Here is a 19,688-nt window from a genome sequence, read left to right on the forward strand (position 1 = left end):
CTCCTACAAGTTTTAACCAGTGCTCTGCTGAAGTCACAAGACTGCTCTAACTTCTGATGAGAAAAGGTATTTAGCAGTTTATATTTACTAAAATAATTGCATTTCCATGTTGTGTATACTATGGGAGACCAGATATAGTGAATGCAGCATCCTGCATTTAGTAACACTTTAACTTTGTCACCTATTTTTTCATAAACACACATTCATGCACAAAAAACACATAAAACCAGGTGAAAAAGCACTTTTATGTGTTTTGTCCATGAATGTTAACAAACACAATGTGACCATAGAATTTAAATGAATGTGGCCTAAAATACTTTAATCATGTAGTATGTGTACTAGCTATAAAGTATGTTTCATACTGCTGCTTCCAGCTGTGTACAAGATTATTGACGTATGCATTTTATTAAAAAGAATTAAAAAAAAGATTACTTTTGGAACAAAAAACAGTAAAATGTGATTTCAGTCAAACATTTTCCTTTTATTTTCAATCACATACATATAGTTTTATTCATATACAGTAATTTAAAATATCGCGTGCCTTTTTTGAGTTTTGTTTACTTTTGTATTACAAAAAAATCAAGGTTGATTGTTATGTGTGCTGCACCTTGTACCTTTAATTGAATATTGAAATGAATATTTGCTGTAAAAAGTATCATTGTTTGAAACCGGCAAACTAAAAAAAAAAAAAATGTCTGTTTGATACAATGCAGTTTTGGAGAGGATCGGCACAAATCTCATTCTCAAACCAGAATAAAATGATCCACAAACAGTACAAAATAATGACCATTTGCTAATATTATCACAAATATAATTACATTAAGTCTCAGCAGTTTGAACCCCCCTTGAACAACTATGTTCCTCCACAAGATATGGTTTATTACAGAATACATTTAGTAGGCACTGCTTATAACCTGCATTGTCTACTTGAGGATACTATGCACTTGCCAGAGCCATGCTCCAGTCTTATTGATCAAGTGTACTGGCACAATGTCCTGGTGACCTCAAAGTATTGATAATATTTTACGCATAAAGCTTGGTATAATGCAGCAGACATATGTTGCAACATACTCTTCATAGTTATTTAGTGATACTTTGAACATTACACCAGTACAATTTTGATGAGAGAAGTTGTCTTGCTGGTATCTACTACTGTGACCTGAACACATCAAACTATGAATGCATTATTGCAAACATATAAAAAGATGAGACATTCTAAATTTTCCCAGGTGCATCACTTCATAGTATTTAAAAACATAATAAGCAACATCCCTTTCCAATATTTCTTTCCAACAGTAGATGAAAATCAATCTACAAAGTTCAAGACTGGACCTCAAAAGAGCCAGGGGGCAGATATGATAATAAGATATTATTAGTGTAAATGGCAGCTGATATGCTACTATTTATTCCATTACTTTTTTTTCTTTTCTTTTTTTTTTACTTTTGTTATGGAAATTTAAGAAAAACTAGCCATACGTCCCCCAAAGATATGACCACAACCGACTAGGCCCAGTAACCCCACCATCTGGCATACTGACCTGAATGTTCTTCATCAGTTAGCCTATGGGATTGCCACCAGGCAGAAAGCCTCCCTCTATGTGCCTTTCACTGTTGCTTCAAGATGAGGGGCCTCTCAAAACACCAGGCATCAGACTGAGCATGTGAGATTGAGAGAACATCTACTCTTTAACTACTATTCTAGTAGACTGGCATTTGGGAGGTGCTTTTTTACAACACCTTTTCTAGTGACAGCGTGAACAAGTAGGGGTGTCTTTGCCACTTTACCAATGAGTGGAAAGCTACTTACCTGCCCTCCTGGAGGACAGTTAAGTTACAAAAATGTGCTACTCCCCACCCCCCAACCCACATATGCACGTGCATTCACCACCTCCTGCATGTATTACTGTATGGAATAATCAAATTTCAACACTAAGGTGGTACTTTGAAATAAGGTTCCCCTTTTGTGGGTTTTACTTGAATTGAGAAACCCACCTATACTGAAAGGCAAATATGCCGGTGCTGGAGGTTGGGATCTGCATGTCATTTTTCTTTACTTTGCACATAATGTTACACTAAGTCTATGGTTTTTAAAGGCAGTGAATCAAAATCTGGCATATCAACTCACAGGAGGTCATCAGTGAAGATTCCTAATGTGTATTAACAGCAAGCACATTTGCATACCAAGTGTGTACTCATATATAAAGGGGTTAAATCATTCCTTTTTTTTTCTTGAAGTGAATAATTTGTGATCAAGCCTCTCACTTGCACCAGCCCTCTCTACCCCTGGACCAGGTAGACAGAGTAGGCAACCAGGTGAGGATGAATAAAATTTCTCTTTGTCCAAGGAGTACACATGTTCCAGACACTACTAGTGTTGGCTCTGTTTGGAAAATGTGAACTCCTTAGATGAAATAAAGAGAAATGTTATTCATGCTCACCTGGTTGCCAGCTCTATCTACATGAAAGTCTTGTGTTGCGAGGTGGAGACCGCAAGTCAGGCATGGTGATTGGAGACAGAGAACTCTTGCGGCCCTGATTGCATGACTGGATTGTAGTGCCATTATCTTGCATGTGTATCTATAAGTTCCCAAGTGGCTGGCATATTCACAAGAAAGCTGAACATGTGCTTTGTTGTCCCAGAATAAATATGGGACTATGGCTGAAAAATTGCAGCTTCCATGTGGGGCTTTGAGGACGGGAATAAGTGTGATCACAGATGCTCCCTAAGCTAATTTCAATTTTAAAAATGAGAAAATATTCTCTTAAAAAGAGAAGCTGTTATTCCTTTTGCAAATAACCATGTATACAGTATTTACTTAATTTATAGCATGAATAACACAAAATTGGACAACAGTGCTGATGATCACAAAATGATCAATTGTATGCTCTGGATAATATTCTTCTTCAAACTGGAACTCACCAAAATACCCTCAAAACATGTAGGTAATGGAAAAGCACAGAGATCCTAGTAGAAACCTACATCAGATAGAAAGCCTTACCAAGAAATGCTGTGCCTGTTCACGGTGATATTGGCTATTGCCTTTGCATTACTGGAATTGGCTTTCATAAACATTTTTACTGAACCCAACAGAGTAAAACACCCAACAACATGATATCTACCAGAACATTTCCCACTGTCCATTTTAAATTTTATAGCACCAGGAGAAAACACACTCAATCAAATCTGAAAATACTCTTGTCTATTGTGCACTACATATCCTGAAAGACTTGGTTTTATTTACATTTCCTGCATCTTTAGAGATTGCTTGCCATACAAAAATATATTTTGTTATAGCAGTAACAAATCTAGTTTTGTCTGATATGCAGGTCATTTCCGTTACCTTGAACTTGGAGAATTTGAAGAAATTCGGGAAACACAAAGGAGGGAACTAGTTATAACAGCTGGAAGGCTGAAAACTTTCTCAAACTCTATGCTGAACATATTTTTCCAAAGTGCATGCCATTCCTTCTGATGTGTTTAGTTTATAATATGTTGCAAGGTAAAGGAGTAGGAGAATTGCATATTTTTGTAAAGCACAGAATTTGCCCAGTTTTCAGCCTGCCCCTATTCCTCAATAGAAACCTCATTTGATGGAAATATGGGAGCTGCCATGAACAACTTTAACGTTTTAAAGATGCACATTGCCTATTGTGCTAACACCTTTTATCTACTTAACTATACTGACCTTCACTACTCGCTAAGTAGCACGTAAAGGATAACAATGGCATGTTGGAACAGGCACCTTTCAATGCAAACCTGTACTGGTAGTGAACTCAAATACCTAGTAAAGTTAGTGATGGATAAACACCACAAAGCTACCTGAAGACCTGAACTACCAGGCACACCCCCTCCTATGTGCTTGGTGCATAAGCAGCTAATAACCAGGCCTGAGAATTGTTACTTGGAGTAGAGGTGGAGTTTACTTTTGCAGAGGACCCTTAGAGGTTCCATCAGTGCCATATGGGGGCAATGATAAAAAAAGGTATGCTACAATCCCTTCTGATACCATTTATCTCTCACTGGTCTCATTTAGAATGAAGAGCTTTCCAACTTACGTAAACTTTATTAGCAAGTCAACTTTGACAGCTCCCATAGTTCTCTGCTATTAAGACATATGTGGCTGGGTGGTGACAAACACAGATTACACAAATTGCTAACAGTAATTTGTTGTCTTTTTTATTATACTTACTATATACAGCACTTTTAGATAGACCTTTTATGTTGTCATTACACTTCAAAAGTTGTCACAGTCTGTACCCTGTCACATAAATTTAAATTATTCTGGTCTGAAAACATACACATAATCAAAAGTGCTTTATTATGAAAAAAAAAGCCAATGATCAAACAGCCAAGCATGACTAATATCACACCCAGAGAACGGAGGAACTGAATGCTATACCAGAGCTCATCTGATGCACAATTAATCTAACTAGTGAGTCACCCTTGCTTATCCTTCAAAAAAATACTTTTTTGACTTTATTCAGCTATTTACTGTATGTGAGGGGGAGAAAAGCAAAGTGAGATAAGTGTGGGGATGTTATTAGTTCTAAAATTTAGGCATCACTGTAGCTCACCTGGTTATATTTGCCATTAGGCACAGTAGGCCTGCATCTAGCATCTATGGGCAGCAGGGGCAAAGATATGTTTCCCTTGTATAGTTTTCAGTAATACATATATTTTTCCATTATCAGAAGAAATGCTATGGTTTCATATATGCTTGTATATCCTTTTCATAAGATTCTAAGCCAGGTTATGACCAGTAAAACAAAAGCTTTGTAAAAAAGGTGATACTATCAGAGGGGTTTTGCATTCAGCTACAAAACTTTTGTGCCTACAGGCTCCAGTGATTAAATATAGTCTTGGCAGCACTACATAGTATGAGTTATTGGTATTCCTTATTACTGGTCACAAAAATGTGTATATTACTAAACATCTGGATTTCTCCTAGCTATAACTTAACAATGTGACTGGCATTTTGGCCTCTGCTGTTTATTTATTATACATAACATTAAATTGCAGCATGTGTTGCCCAAATCCAATAAGATGAGATCTTATTGTTTAACACTGCACAAATAATATTTAATGTGTGAGTCTGAACTAAAGGATTTTAAGGAAAATTGTCAACCATTCCACCATGTATTTACAGTTAATAATTTGTAGACAGGCAGGACAGAGATGTCTTATTTAGTAACAAAAAAATATTTTACCCAAATGATTTTCTGAAGAGAGCTGGGAAAGGGCTGCCAGGTACCTGAGGACCGGATTTGCAATGATATAAGGAGTTCACGTATAAATACAAACAAAAATCCATAATCAATGAGATACCATTGGACTAAGCATAAATGTAAACTGTTCAGTTCCAACATTTGGACTATTTTACATGATAAATATCTAAATATGAACCCTTTTTTCCAAGTAGATTGAGAGGTTGTTATAATAGATACACTTTTTTTATTATAGTGTTTTGGAAACTGTAATAAGTAAGAACAATTTTGTAATGTCCATGATACTCTTTTATTTACACTAACATACACATTTTTGGAACAAGCTTTCTAGGTGTACCTCCTTCATCACAGTCCAAGCAGTACTCAGTGCTGAGCAATGCTTGGACTTTGAAGAAGGGGGTACACCCTGTAAGCTTATCCTGAAAATTTGGCCGTAAGTATAAATAAAAAAGTATCACAGACAGTACTCAACTATTCTTGTTGCAATTGCACTATTTTGGCTACAACCACCTCAAGCATAATGGAAAACTGTAATAGATATCCATGCAGAGTTACCATTACTACAAGTGTATGTGTTATGGCGATATGAGCAGTGAAATAACTAAATGGGAAGAAGCTGAACACAAATACTGTATACTGGCCACAAGTCCCAGTGAGCTGCATGTTATCGCAGACCCAAAATATATTATTTTGCTGTTGGATATAGGAGAATGATAAACAATGTAAAATATGTGAAAGAGGTTCAAGAATCAGTACACTGAATTAATCTAGTGTGATAAAGTTGAATAAAGCAGCAAATTCATAATTTGCAATATAACAAATCTAAGACGTGCAGTTTTCAAAGTATCAAAATAAGCTGATCCTGTTGACCATTGCAACAATCAAACATTTCCTTTTATTTCCCCTTCTTGAACTGAAAGAAGGGAGAGAAAATATGATTGGTTGCTCTGGGGTAGAAGAATCATTTTCATGTAACGTTCACTATCTGGCTTACTGAGTAAGACAGAGTTATGTCCTATAGGGGTATATGCAAAGTACAGATACCATAGATGGAGCTGGCCAAAGATGGAGCAATTTTCTTTCCTGCAACTACGGAATCTCTCCCCCGGAGCCATTGTGTTCTCCTGACAGGGAGGTGGGTGGAGCCGCTCCCGCCAGGAGAACACAGTGATTACTGCTAGAGGCTATAATAGCCGCTATCAATAATCACATGTAAAATCAGGCTGGTTGTATTTCTACCCAAGTTGATTGATCAATCATCTTGGGTACATTCAGCCTGCCCATATATGGTTTGAACCACAGCAGGTCCCTGCTGAACCATCAATGGCCGGCTTAGTAGTGTACATTATCCATAATTATCATTAACAGTAATTTTACACCAGGAAATTCCAACTTACTACACATGCTAGCTCACGTGTCAAGCACAAAGCCAGTGGGCCGGATCTGGCCACGTGGGCCCCACACTCCTCTGCCAGATTCTACATGCCTCTGTGCAGCCACAGCACCCACTCATCTCCACCTCTCCTGGTGTAGGCATTCAGCAGACTTTGGCAGTTTATTCCAGCCCTGCTCTGGTCTAGACCCTGCACTTTCTGCTTCCCAGCTTTACCCCTATCTTTTTCCCAGCAGCAGCACAAGGTACAGAAGGTGCATTGTGATGTAAGGGATGGTGGAGGACTTTTGGCTTCTGATGGTGGGGGGAGGCTCTTGACATCTGATGTAAGGGGGGAGGGTGCTCTGAACATCTCCTTATAGTTATTATGAGAATAATACAATTCTATGCCAGTTGAAAAGAAGGGTTACACACCGTGAGTATCATCCACAAGAAACTTTATAGGAGACTACTCTGACAGACAACCATATTCTCTCTGATCAGTCCTCAATAATGTTTCTTGTGGATGATACCACTGACTTGCATCATCTGCTACAGAAGTGTGAGTGGTCTGCACCTGCCCTTTACAGCTGAAACCAGTAATAATTGCATGCAGAGGCAGTTTTTTAATAAGATAAAGAGTAGATACATTTATATAGTCTTACAGATACAACAGGCCCTTTGAGGGCATCCATAATGCTGATGCGGCCTGCCATGAAATGGAGTTTGACACCCCTGTGCTAACTCATTCTTGCTTCTTGAACTGCTCTATTGAATAAGACAAATTTCCCAAAATCTGAAGACATTCTGGTCTGGATATGTCTTAGGCCTCATACATGCACGGCATTTGCTTTTCTCCTCTTTATGCCTAAAGCTGTTTATTAATTCATTCTGGCCATTAGAATGCATTAACGCTCGAATGTGCTTAAACAGGCAAAGAGTTTAGATGCGTTTACACGCGTTTAAGTACATCAAGCTGTTTTTCTATTCAAAAGCCCCTCTACCATACGTGCTTTTGATTTTTTTTTCAGCCCCTAAATGCTCCTCTTGTAATATGCCTGTAAATTTCTATATGTGCATGAATACATAGACTAACATATAGATGCTTTTAAAGACTGATAAAAAACACCAAACTCCTGTAAATGTAGTGTTTTTAAGCTCAATGTGCATGAGGCCTTAGATCTTATTAAGCATTCCAACTGACATTTCCTTGGTTTTATGTGTCCCATCAAGAATAAATCTGAGTTAATGCCATTATAGGTAGACAATAATGTTGCCATTTTTATAGTATCCACTTTTTAACAGGTGCCCTTTAAAGTTGGTCTCATAGGCTGTATTCAGCAAAGAAGCTACATCCAAGCTCTGCTGGATAATATTGTGCTAGTAATTAATAGGCCTTGCTGTGCTCTTTCTCCAACATAGGAAAACAGTCAGAAAAGTTAGTGTGTAGTATTTAATATAGTTCACTGTAAGGTGATTAACAGGCCACAATGCTCAAGCAGCAATGACAATGTTGCAGAGCACTTCTGTGTGCACAACCTGCAAAGTTGTGGGTCCTTGTTTTTGCAGAGGTGCTGACATATTGTATGCATGTGCAACTGTGTACACTATGCACTCAAATCAAGTCCATGCCTGCGGTATCCTACATCAGTGCTGTGGTTGTTTGTGGGTGAAAAGCTTCGAAAAACTATATATATATTGTATATTACACAAGCCTTATTACTGCAGCTTCTTTGAGAAGATCACAGTGCACAGTGAAATTAGAGTATGCAAATTCAGTACAACTGTGCAAGACTGAATATAAGTCTGTGTGCTTGGAGAAAATATCAATGCAATGTAAATTAGAGCTTTTGAAATATGCATGTGAACCCGCTGCTGTTATTGCAGCTTTTTCCTGTGTAGTATTATAACAAATAGTAATGCTTACTCAGAACCAGCTGCATTTTGCAGTAGGTCCTTAATATTGTTGTTACTACATTACTTTAAAGGGAATTTTTTTTTCTGCTAATGTAAAAAGGCATGCTCTGGAACAACATAATACATTAGAAAAACTAGAGGTTAAAGAAAGAACAGTGCATGGATATCTATGTTGCCTTGAAGGCACAGTTACAATTATAAGGCCTTTCTCTTTGGTTACCAATTTCCTAAAACACTGAATGAAATGAACATACATATAACAATACATTCTCAGCTGTGTTTCTAAATCATCAGGTTTTAATTTATACACTGGTGTAACGTAGCCTTTAAGGCATGTCACAAATGGCACTTTTCTGTTCCGTCAAACTGACCAGCTTTTGTGACATGGGTTTGCTAACAAATAGTTGTCCTACCCAAAGAACAACGAGTTATGGCTAAAAAGAAAGATGGAAATGGAGCCTGATTGTTGGTTACAATATTCAATATGGTGACATAGATGGTTATGCTTGTATGGTGGTGGTGTACTTGGCACAAACATGAGACAGCAAGATTCAGATTATCAATACTCATCTACTCGTGTGGTAAATAGCCACATCACAATTTTTTGTATCTCATAACAAGATTAGAGTGCCTGAGACAATAAAATTAGATATTTGTTACTGCACTTTGCACATTTCCCTTTGACTTATTAAAGACTAAAAATTGTGCAAGGCATGAGAGGATAAAGGAGGGAGCAAGACCCCCTGCCAGTCACTCTACAGGATGAAGAGACACATGTATACCAGCCATCTTTGCTTTCCATGTAAAAGTATGGCGTCCGAGTTTAGTGCATAAAGCATGCTTCCTTATATTCTTCCTTATTTGTAACCTTGTATATTGTAAATATAAGCTTATACACTTATATGCTTCCCTAATTGTAACCTTACACAGTTAATTAATGATTAAACTATACATATGTAAACAATATATACAACAATAAAAATGACTGCGTGAGGAAAAATATATTTTCCTGGACAGCCAGCCAAAGAGAACCTAAAATATGTGATGTACAGTGTATTTTATATGCATACTACATAAGTCTGTAGAAATTATTTGAATAAAAAAATGGCAAGCAAAATATTTTTTTACAACTGCCAGAGTCTATACTATATCATTATCAAAACTTGAAACTGGCAGAAAAAAAGCAACATGAAAAACAAACCGAAAAGTCAAGATTAACCAACTCAAAGCCAACATGTTTTTTCACGTCTAAAAGAAATGTGCCAAAAAATGAAACCTTTCCAAAACAAGGTAAATTCTGGTGTCTGCGCTGTCCTGGCATTTTTATTTGTTATGTTTTGTAGTAGAAAGTAAGGGAAACAGTTTTTTTTAAATTGTTGATTTTGTCTTTTTTGTCTTTATATAAATAAAAATTAAAACAAAAAAATGGTTATTAAATACCATCATATTAAAGCTATCTGTCTCAAAAATGATATAAGTTAATTTGGGTACAGTATTGTATGGCAGGGCAATTGTCAGTCAAGGTATCACAGTGATGAAAGCCTTGAAAAGAAGGAGGTATGCCATGCTGGTCCTAAAGTGGTTAAACATGGAGGTTAAACTCCACAGAAAATAATGAAATTACTAAATTCCAGCCTGTTCTCAATGTGGGAAATTGTGTCATTCTTAGACCCTTTAGTAGATAAAAAAATATTTATATGCCATCAACACTGATATCAGTTTCAGAACACCAGGACCAAAGAGAAATGCTCAGTACTTCCAGGTATAGCCAGCATGTATTTCACACCCTTTTATCCCACATGACATGCATGAAGGATCTGGATTGGCCAATCAGGCACCTAATGCTGTTATACTAGGCAGGTAGTGAGTCCTTTGCCCTGTGCAAGCTTCAAATTGTGGCCTGGAACTTACACAAGCTCCAAGCCTTCAAGCCTAGAATAAGACTGCAAAGTGGGAAGTCATATTACTTGTGTCAGGTCAGTGATTCCTTGAATAGTATAGCACCAGCAGTCAACAATTAAATCTGTAATATTTCTATTCGTACAGGTTGCCTTTAAACTAAATGTGACCAAATGGTATTGCATAAAATGCTAAAGCAGTGCTAAGCAAGATTTTTCCGATGAATTTGACAGTATTTTGAGGTACAATTATACCACTATCCTTTTGATTACCATATTGGTGTTAGCCATTTCAGGGCTTCCAGGGCACCTGTCACCTATGCAGTTGATGCAGTAATTTTGTAAAGCACCATTATTGCATGTGGATGTGTATTAGTTTACTGGGAACCACTAACATCTCTAAGGCACAAAGGATACCTTAATGTTGAGTACTGCCATTACGACCAGTTAGAGTGTTTGTAAATGGCAGAAATACTGTTAACACATTGTGCATATATTATATATATATCTTTTGCAATTCACCAGTTTTTAGATGGGGTGGCTGCATTTGTTTCCATTTTTCTGGAACATTTTAGTAAGTACAGAAAATTTGTGCTGCCTTGCCAGTAATATGATATTCTTGTCTTGTCACTGAAAAGAAAGAACAACCATCCTTATCTTTCCTGTGTAGACTACTAATCCAGTCATTTGAGTAATGGAGATAAACAAAGACAGTTTTTAAAGTCCAGCCTGGATATCAACCCTGGCTTCCTCCATATATGCAATACAGAACTGAATTTCTTGAAGGGAATAACGTATTATTTACAGGATTACCAAGTGAAAATAAAAGGAAAAAAAACTTAAAAAACTAATGCAATCACCACACCCAAGAATTATATTACATTCCTTTTTTGGGGTTTATATAACCTTTAGGGATGAGAAGCAAGTACTGTAGGAGCATGGTTCACAACATTTAGCAAAAGTGGCTTTGTGCAGAGGAGTACAGGAAAGACTGTTCAGAGTGTTTCTTTCTAGTCTAATAAAAATATATCTACATACTCAGTAAAAAGAATCCTTTTCTTGCCTTCCTGAGCTGTTATTTAATAGCCAGAGAACTAGCCAAAATACAAGCGTCCCGATAATTACTGAATGCCAACTATAAGGTGGAGGTGCCTCTATGCCAACATCGGAATTACTACCATTAAGGGAAATCCAAAAAGTATTACTAATTATTGATCTTATTGATTTCAATATTGGGCACTCTGGTTGTTTGTTAGTTGATTGCCAAAAATACCCTGAAGAACCCATGACATAACTTCTATTTACAGGCCTATTAGAACTTTAAAATAAAAGTAATTCTGTGATCAGTATTTTCTGGAAGTTTGGTCAAACATTTTTGTCTCTAAAGAGAGATTTCAGTGGTTAAACTTTATTTTTTAGAAGCCAGTCCACAAAATGCCAACATCTAACAAAACATGTTAAGTCCATAAACAAGAAAAGACTTCAAAGTATTATTCTCCTGAGGATTAAAACATAAAACACAATGATACATTTTGTCCCTGATGCATAATTCATAATGCAAGAAGTAACATTTCAGCTGTGACCAAGAGCTATTCAATAATATCCATAACAATCATCCAAACCTGATTCTTTCTCATTTGTTTTCTTACTAAAATCTTAAAAGGCATGTCCATTTTTTTACACTTAGCCACCCAGTACCCCTTTTGCATTCGGGGCAACTAGACTGACCATGCTGCTTCTGTTTAAACTACTTGATGGACTAAGACTTATCTCTGGCAGACACACTAAGCCGAAGGGCATGACTTTGGTTGGAAGGGTCACAGTAGTAGATTTCACCAGCATACTCCACAGAAAATCTGGAATCACAGCTCATAGTTCTGTGGAAACTGGGAGGTGCGGGGAGCAAGCAAAAAAAATGGAAATTCCCTTTAACGTGACAAAAAAATGTTGTAAATTGAGAAATGGAGATAAAATGAATTTAGACTGTAGGCTCAATTTTCAAAACTAGCATAGCAGGATAGGGATCTTTGTTTAAAATAAAACCCCAAAAACATGGCCATCATCATCTCAGCCCAATGAGATTTGAAAATGACAGTCACATAGCTAAAATAATGATCCATGCATAAAAGCTTTGTGAATTGAGGCTTTAGAGGCATTAGAATATTACTTTGTGTGCTGCTATCAATGAATGGTAAAACAGCTGGCATACTTTAAGAAAGTAACACCTAAAATACCATCATGATTACCATGCTGTTTAGGAGTTTACTGCGAAACCTGCATGCTTCTTATTCCTGAACCTGATAAAGGAAAAATATCTCCAAAAACTAAAATATACAGCTGTATACAAGATCACTTTACCTTAGCCACTGCTTTAATTCAGCACATCTGATCTGAAATAAAAAATATTGTGCATGTAGAAAAATAAATTGCTATTAGGAGTGTGAAGTGATCCGAAAGTCTGTGTTTCTGTATGATCCATGTTATTCTGTCTACTGTACTTTGTGTCTTCATGCTCTTTTCTGCTAAAGATGCATTCTTGACATATGATACAAAGGTTCTGTTTGTTTATCACAATCTGACAAATGTATGAATTGAACATCTTACATACTAAGCATTATATTACAGCAATAATTTCTGTAGCTAACACAAAACAGGCCCTTTTACTATATATACTGCTCTATGTAATAACTACTGTACAGTTGTGTTGCTTTTTATAATATTACATATATGCTTGCATGTATACAGTACATCTGATGTACAAGTGTGAAATTATCTACATCCATCTACTGGAAAGATGGAAGGCTCTTGAACAAATATTCAAACAATTCTGATGAAATAAAAGTACGTACAGTACACGCATACGTTCATATGGGCACGCACACGCTTGAATGGCGACTGCACATCTTTTTCATGTCATAATGAGAAAAGGTAATTGGAACTTGCTGGTTTCACAGCCATTACAATGTATGCAAAGAGAATTTTTTCGTTTTTGTTTGTGAAATAACCCATTTGTTTCTTGTAGTAAGCATAACCAGAAGACCAAAGCAGAGCAACTATAAGTTAAATATACATTTGAGCTTAGCTGCATGACATAACTCTTTAGGAGAAGCAGGCTAGAAGGGAAATATTTGACATTTCTACTTCCTTTCTTTCCTTTTCTTGCAAATATACAGATAGACTGATCCGTTCCCAATCGCATCATCGTCGGAAGAAGGTGGGGTTTCTTAGGCAGGCGGCTAGTCACCTGCAACAACCAAGGGGTCCCGCAGAAGCTTCCAAGCTGCTGTCTGTGTCGGATGCCAGTGTCTGGTCAGTGGACATGGAGGAGATATCGTTGACAGATGAGGACGGAGGGAGGCTCTCGCTGCTGTTCACTGCTGCACCTGTGCTAAGAAAATGAACGGCAAAGCAAATGAACCTTAGTAAATTCACGCAAAATGTCAGCAATAATAAAATAGTCTACACATAGAATAGTCTACACGTGTGTGCCATTAAATACGTAACTATATTTGTCTTAGATGTAACCACCTTTCCTCCATATGATGGCAAATAAGGAAACAAAGCCAGAATTTTCCATACTTGGTGAAATTGAAATAAACAGACTTTTACTGAATTTTGCAATTCCGTCACTTGGCAAGCCAAGCCAATCCTGGTAAAGGTGCCCTCTGAATTTCCTCCCTCATTATGTGGGACATCCAAAAGGGATTAAATGCCAGGACTACCTGCTTCCCTATGACTAATAGGAAACTACTCCCCTGACCCATAATCCCATGTGCCCCCTATTAGTAGGTAAAAGTGGGACCCCCACTGATGACCTTTGCAGAAGAGTAGATTTGCTGACATGTGCTCATCACCCTGTACTAAACATAAATGTTAGCAGCTCCTCCATTACCAGTAAGTAGGTGATGAATATCCAGGCTTACAACTCCTCATTTTAAAACAATAATGATTTTCAATTAGATCTTTTAAATATGCCTATTAAAATTGTATTCATTTTTAAAAGTCTACCTAAACCTAAGAGCAAAAATTTCATATTTTCATGCATGGTAAATCCATTAGTTTACTTTTTAGACTTTTTTTCTTTTCTTTTTAACTGGTAACCCTGCCAGCAACAAATGTCCTATCCTAGAGCGACAACTGTCACTCACTGAACTGTATTTATGAAAGAGCAGCATTGTCCCTGGCAGGAAGCACAGTAGGACTACAGAATACCTGCCCTCTCCATTACGGGGGGGGGGGGGGGTGTAGGATGCTCTGCAGTTCACAGGTGAGTACTGGGCAGGGCTGTTAGCTCTGCTTGGAATTTTAGTTAAGCACTGGCAGAGAACACAGGAAGTTATAAGTTCATTGAATTTCTTAATCAACAAGTAGTTTTTTTTTTGCACTTATCAAAATGTTATGAATGGTATTTTCAACAGCAAGAAGGTTCAGGTTTACACACACATATGCCGGTGAAAACTGGAAAAATATATGTATACAGTACATGTATTCAAAACCTGTAAAACTGGTATATTGCAATGCTGTTCCTCCATGATAAAAAGACCAGACTAGTATTATGTGAATGTGGGTTTGAAAGTGCAATAGAACATAATATTTATTTTACCTATAAAACCTATGATGTTCCTGAAAACCATTTAAAAATGCAAGGGAAAATGATGAGCTTGCCTGAAAGCTTACTTTATTGAATTTGTACAATAAAATTTGTGAAATAGTCAGATTTATCGCTGTGCTTTCAATGAAAAATTAAAACTAAGTAATGCTTTATCTGGAAATAAATATTAATGACTAGAATGAATTGTTATACTTTAGGAAATGTAAGGAATAATAACTAGTATATGCATGCAAATATATAAAATGTCATTTTGACTCAGACTTGAAAAGGAGTTCTATATTGTTTCGATCAGTATATCTAAACTTTTTTCGTTATATTCTCATAATTAACCCTTCAGAACTAGGCTGCCGTTTGGCACTACTTCGATTTGACAGCTCAATTCGGTATGCTATGCATCTGAGTACAAAAGTACTTGTGTTATACAGAAATTTCTATTGGAAGTAAAATTATTGGCACAGCACAGATATGGAAGGTGCCATTACTGACTTGTGCTTGAATAGGCATATTCTGGTGCTGCCAACCTTAGGTTTACTTCATCACTAGGTGAGTTACTGACTTGGATCAAGAGTGTACTTATCCAGTGTTTCATACCTGCTGTTTCAGGTCATTATCTAAATAGGTAATAAAGGAGGACAACTATAGAGAGTCCCTGCACTGCAAGGATTAAATGCAAGGATTAAATGCTCATTTATTCTAGGGAATCAGGAATAAGGTATATTACTTACCTTAGTCCTCAATCAGGCAGGCTCCAGTGCTCTCCCCTGTTGCAGCCTGTGGGCCGTCCATTGCCATTCTCACATACAATTCAGGACTTTTGGTCCTGTATTGTACTTGATGATGTCATCATGCGACCAAGGCCTACAGCATTTTATAGATAAGGCTTTGGGGGACCAGTCATATGCATAGAATATTACACCTTTTACCTCAACCCCTAGTAAGGTGGGGGGGACTGTAAGGGTAGTTTTTTGTACTCCCCAGAGTTGGCCTTTAAAGCAAACGTGTTTTTTTACCCTGTATACACCGGTTTGCTTTAAGGTGGTAATAGATGTGTATTTTTAGTAAAATATTGATCTTTGCCCTAAAGGGCGTTTCGTGTATGGAGGGCGGTGAGCCTGGGTAGAGAGCTGAGAGTGGACTGGCTGAGCTGGTTAAGGCTTTATTCGAAATAGTCACTTGCACTGGAAGCAGTGTATATGTGGTTTTAAAGCAATATTCCAGTTACCCATGTGAGTGTATTTTTTATTCCTGTGATAAAAAACATGAGCACTATGTCAGTTTTATTTTTATTTTGAGAGACAAAATGTATCCCACGTAACTGGAATCCTTGATGATTGTTGAGATAAACAAGGGATCAAACAGGAGAAGAGAAATTTGTGAGAGTGATCCAAGAGGCCTGGATTAGATTAAAAATGGCTTCTAAGACCTTTGTTGTGGGGGTCATTCTCAAAAGGTGAGGGTGTGCCCAAAATGGGAATATCATGGTGAAAGCTTTTCACTTGCACACTATCCTGCAGGATTCAAGAAGGAAATATCTTGGCAGATTGCTGTTTATATTTTATTGCACTTAGTGACTTTTGTTATATTTTGCAAAATAATCATACATTGGGATTGGCAATTTCTGGACTTTCTTTTGCGGATTCCAGCATCATTTTGAGAATTTGTTCTACTACAAATATATGTTACTGCTGCATTCACATAACAATTTTTATTCAATATTTTGTGATTATATATAGAGATGAGCGAATCGAACTAGGCGAACCGGAATTCGAGTCGAATTTCAGGAAATATTCGATTCGCGTCGAAACCGAAATTTTGCCTACTTCGGGTGCGCGAATCGAACATTTCCCGATCAGCCGGCAAAAGTGTCCCTGCAGTGAGCTCCGCTATTTCTGACAGTTCTCTGACAGAAGGAACACATGTTTAGCGGTTGAAACATTGTATCTATTAGTTTACATTTAGGATACAGATGTTTCAACCACTGTACATGTGAAGAAGTTGTGAGAGAACTGTCAGAAATAGAGGAACTCTGCACATACACTTTTTGCCGGCTTGGAATTATTCTTCTTTTCATCCTACTTCTTCTTCTTCTTCATCCTCAGAAGAAGAGGATGAGGATGAGGATGAAGAAGAAGAAGAAGAAGAAGAAGAAGAAGAAGTAGGATGAAAAGAAGAATAATTCCAAGCCGGCAAAAAGTGTATGTGCAGAGTTCCTCTATTTCTGACAGTTCTCTCACAGCTTCTTCACATGTACAGCGGTTGAAACATCTGTATCCTAAATGGAAACTAATAGATACAATTTGTATCTATTAGTTTCCATTTAGGATACAGATATTTCAACCGCTGTACATGTGAAGAAGCTGTGAGAGAACTGTCAGAAATAGAGGAACTCTGCACATACACTTTTTGCCGGCATGGAATTATTCTTCTTTTCATTATACTTCTTCTTCTTCTTCTTCTTCTTCTTCTTCTTCTTCTTCTTCTTCTTCTTCTTCTTCTTCTTCTTCTTCCTCATCCTCATCTTCTGAGGATGAGGATGAAGAAAAAGAAGAAGAAGAAGTAGGATGAAAAGAAGAATAATTCCAAGCCGGCAAAAAGTGTATGTGCAGAGTTCCTCTATTCTGCAGATACACTTAGAGGAGCTCTGCAGATACACTTAGAGGAGCTCTGCACATACACTTTTTGCCGGCTTGGAATTAATCTTATTTTCATCCTACTTCTTCTTCTTCTTCTTCTTCTTCATCCTCATCCTCATCCTCAGAAGAAGAAGAGGATGAGGATGAGGATGAAGAAGAAGAAGAAGAAGTAGGATGAAAATAAGAATAATTCCAAACCGGAAAAAAGTGTATGTGCAGAGCTCCTCTAAGTGTATCTGCAGAGCTCCTCTAAGTGTATCTGCAGAATAGAGGAACTCTGCACATACACTTTTTGCCGGAAACCGCTGTATGGAGTGAATGTCCCAGAACTGTCAGAAATAGACTATTTATGACAGTTCTGGGACATTCACTGCATACAGCTGTTTTAACCGCTGTATGGAGGGAATGTCATGGAACTGTCAGAAATAGACTATTAATGACAGTTGTGGGACTGTCCTTCCATACAGCGGTTGAAACATTGTATGTATTTGTTTCCATAAATGGATCCATTTATGGAAACAAATACATACAATGTTTCAACCGCTGTATGGAAGGACAGTCCCAGAACTGTCATTAATAGTCTATTTCTGACAGTTCCATGACATTCCCTCCATACAGCGGTTAAAACAGCTGTATGGAGTGAATGTCCCAGATCTGTCAGAAATAGACTATTTATGACAGTTCTGGGACATTCACTGCATACAGCTGTTTTAACCGCTGTATGGAGGGAATGTCATGGAACTGTCAGAAATAGACTATTAATGACAGTTGTGGGACTGTCCTTCCATACAGCGGTTGAAACATTGTATGTATTTGTTTCCATAAATGGATCCATTTATGGAAACAAATACATACAATGTTTCAACCGCTGCATGGAAGGACAGTCCCACAACTGTCATTAATAGTCTATTTCTGACAGTTCCATGACATTCCCTCCATACAGCGGTTAAAACAGCTGTATGGAGTGAATGTCCCAGATCTATCAGAAATAGACTATTTATGACAGTTCTGGGACATTCACTGCATACAGCTGTTTTAACCGCTGTATGGAGGGAATGTCATGGAACTGTCAGAAATAGACTATTAATGACAGTTGTGGGACTGTCCTTCCATACAGCGGTTGAAACATTGTATGTATTTGTTTCCGTATGTATTTGTTTCCATAAATGGATCCATTTATGGAAACAAATACATACAATGTTTCAACCGCTGTATGGAAGGACAGTCCCACAACTGTCATTAATAGTCTATTTCTGACAGTTCCATGACATTCCCTCCATACAGCGGTTAAAACAGCTGTATGGAGTGAATGTCCCAGATCTGTCAGAAATAGACTATTTATGACAGTTCTGGGACATTCACTGCATACAGCTGTTTTAACCGCTGTATGGAGGGAATGTCATGGAACTGTCAGAAATAGACTATTAATGACAGTTGTGGGACTGTCCTTCCATACAGCGGTTGAAACATTGTATGTATTTGTTTCCATAAATGGATCCATTTATGGAAACAAATACATACAATGTTTCAACCGCTGCATGGAAGGACAGTCCCAGAACTGTCATTAATAGTCTATTTCTGACAGTTCCATGACATTCCCTCCATACAGCGGTTAAAACAGCTGTATGGAGTGAATGTCCCAGATCTGTCAGAAATAGACTATTTATGACAGTTCTGGGACATTCACTGCATACAGCTGTTTTAACCGCTGTATGGAGGGAATGTCATGGAACTGTCAGAAATAGACTATTAATGACAGTTGTGGGACTGTCCTTCCATACAGCGGTTGAAACATTGTATGTATTTGTTTCCGTATGTATTTGTTTCCATAAATGGATCCATTTATGGAAACAAATACATACAATGTTTCAACCGCTGTATGGAAGGACAGTCCCACAACTGTCATTAATAGTCTATTTCTGACAGTTCCATGACATTCCCTCCATACAGCGGTTAAAACAGCTGTATGGAGTGAATGTCCCAGATCTGTCAGAAATAGACTATTTATGACAGTTCTGGGACATTCACTG

At 37.4% G+C, this 19,688-nt stretch overlaps 1 protein-coding gene across 12 annotated transcripts in view; it reads right to left on the bottom strand.

Annotated features, from left to right (window-relative positions):
• Window positions 1-460: 460 nt before the first annotated feature.
• The window catches only part of MAPK10 (mitogen-activated protein kinase 10), a 355,889-nt gene continuing 336,661 nt past the window's right edge, over window positions 461-19,688 (bottom strand). For 11 of the 12 annotated variants that reach the window (XM_089670551.1, XM_089670556.1, XM_089670549.1 and 8 more), the window contains one exon: window positions 461-13,796. In XM_089670551.1, the coding sequence (XP_089526677.1) occupies window positions 13,654-13,796 (143 nt within the window). In that variant the 3' untranslated portion in view covers window positions 461-13,653. Of the gene's footprint in view, window positions 13,802-19,688 lie in introns of all 12 variants that reach the window. The other variant, XM_089670562.1, reaches the window with a different exon arrangement.

This window comes from Staurois parvus, unplaced genomic scaffold, assembly GCF_062004578.1.
Source record: "Staurois parvus isolate SC_StPar_1 unplaced genomic scaffold, SC_StPar_1.0 ptg000091l, whole genome shotgun sequence".
NCBI lineage: Eukaryota > Metazoa > Chordata > Amphibia > Anura > Ranidae > Staurois > Staurois parvus.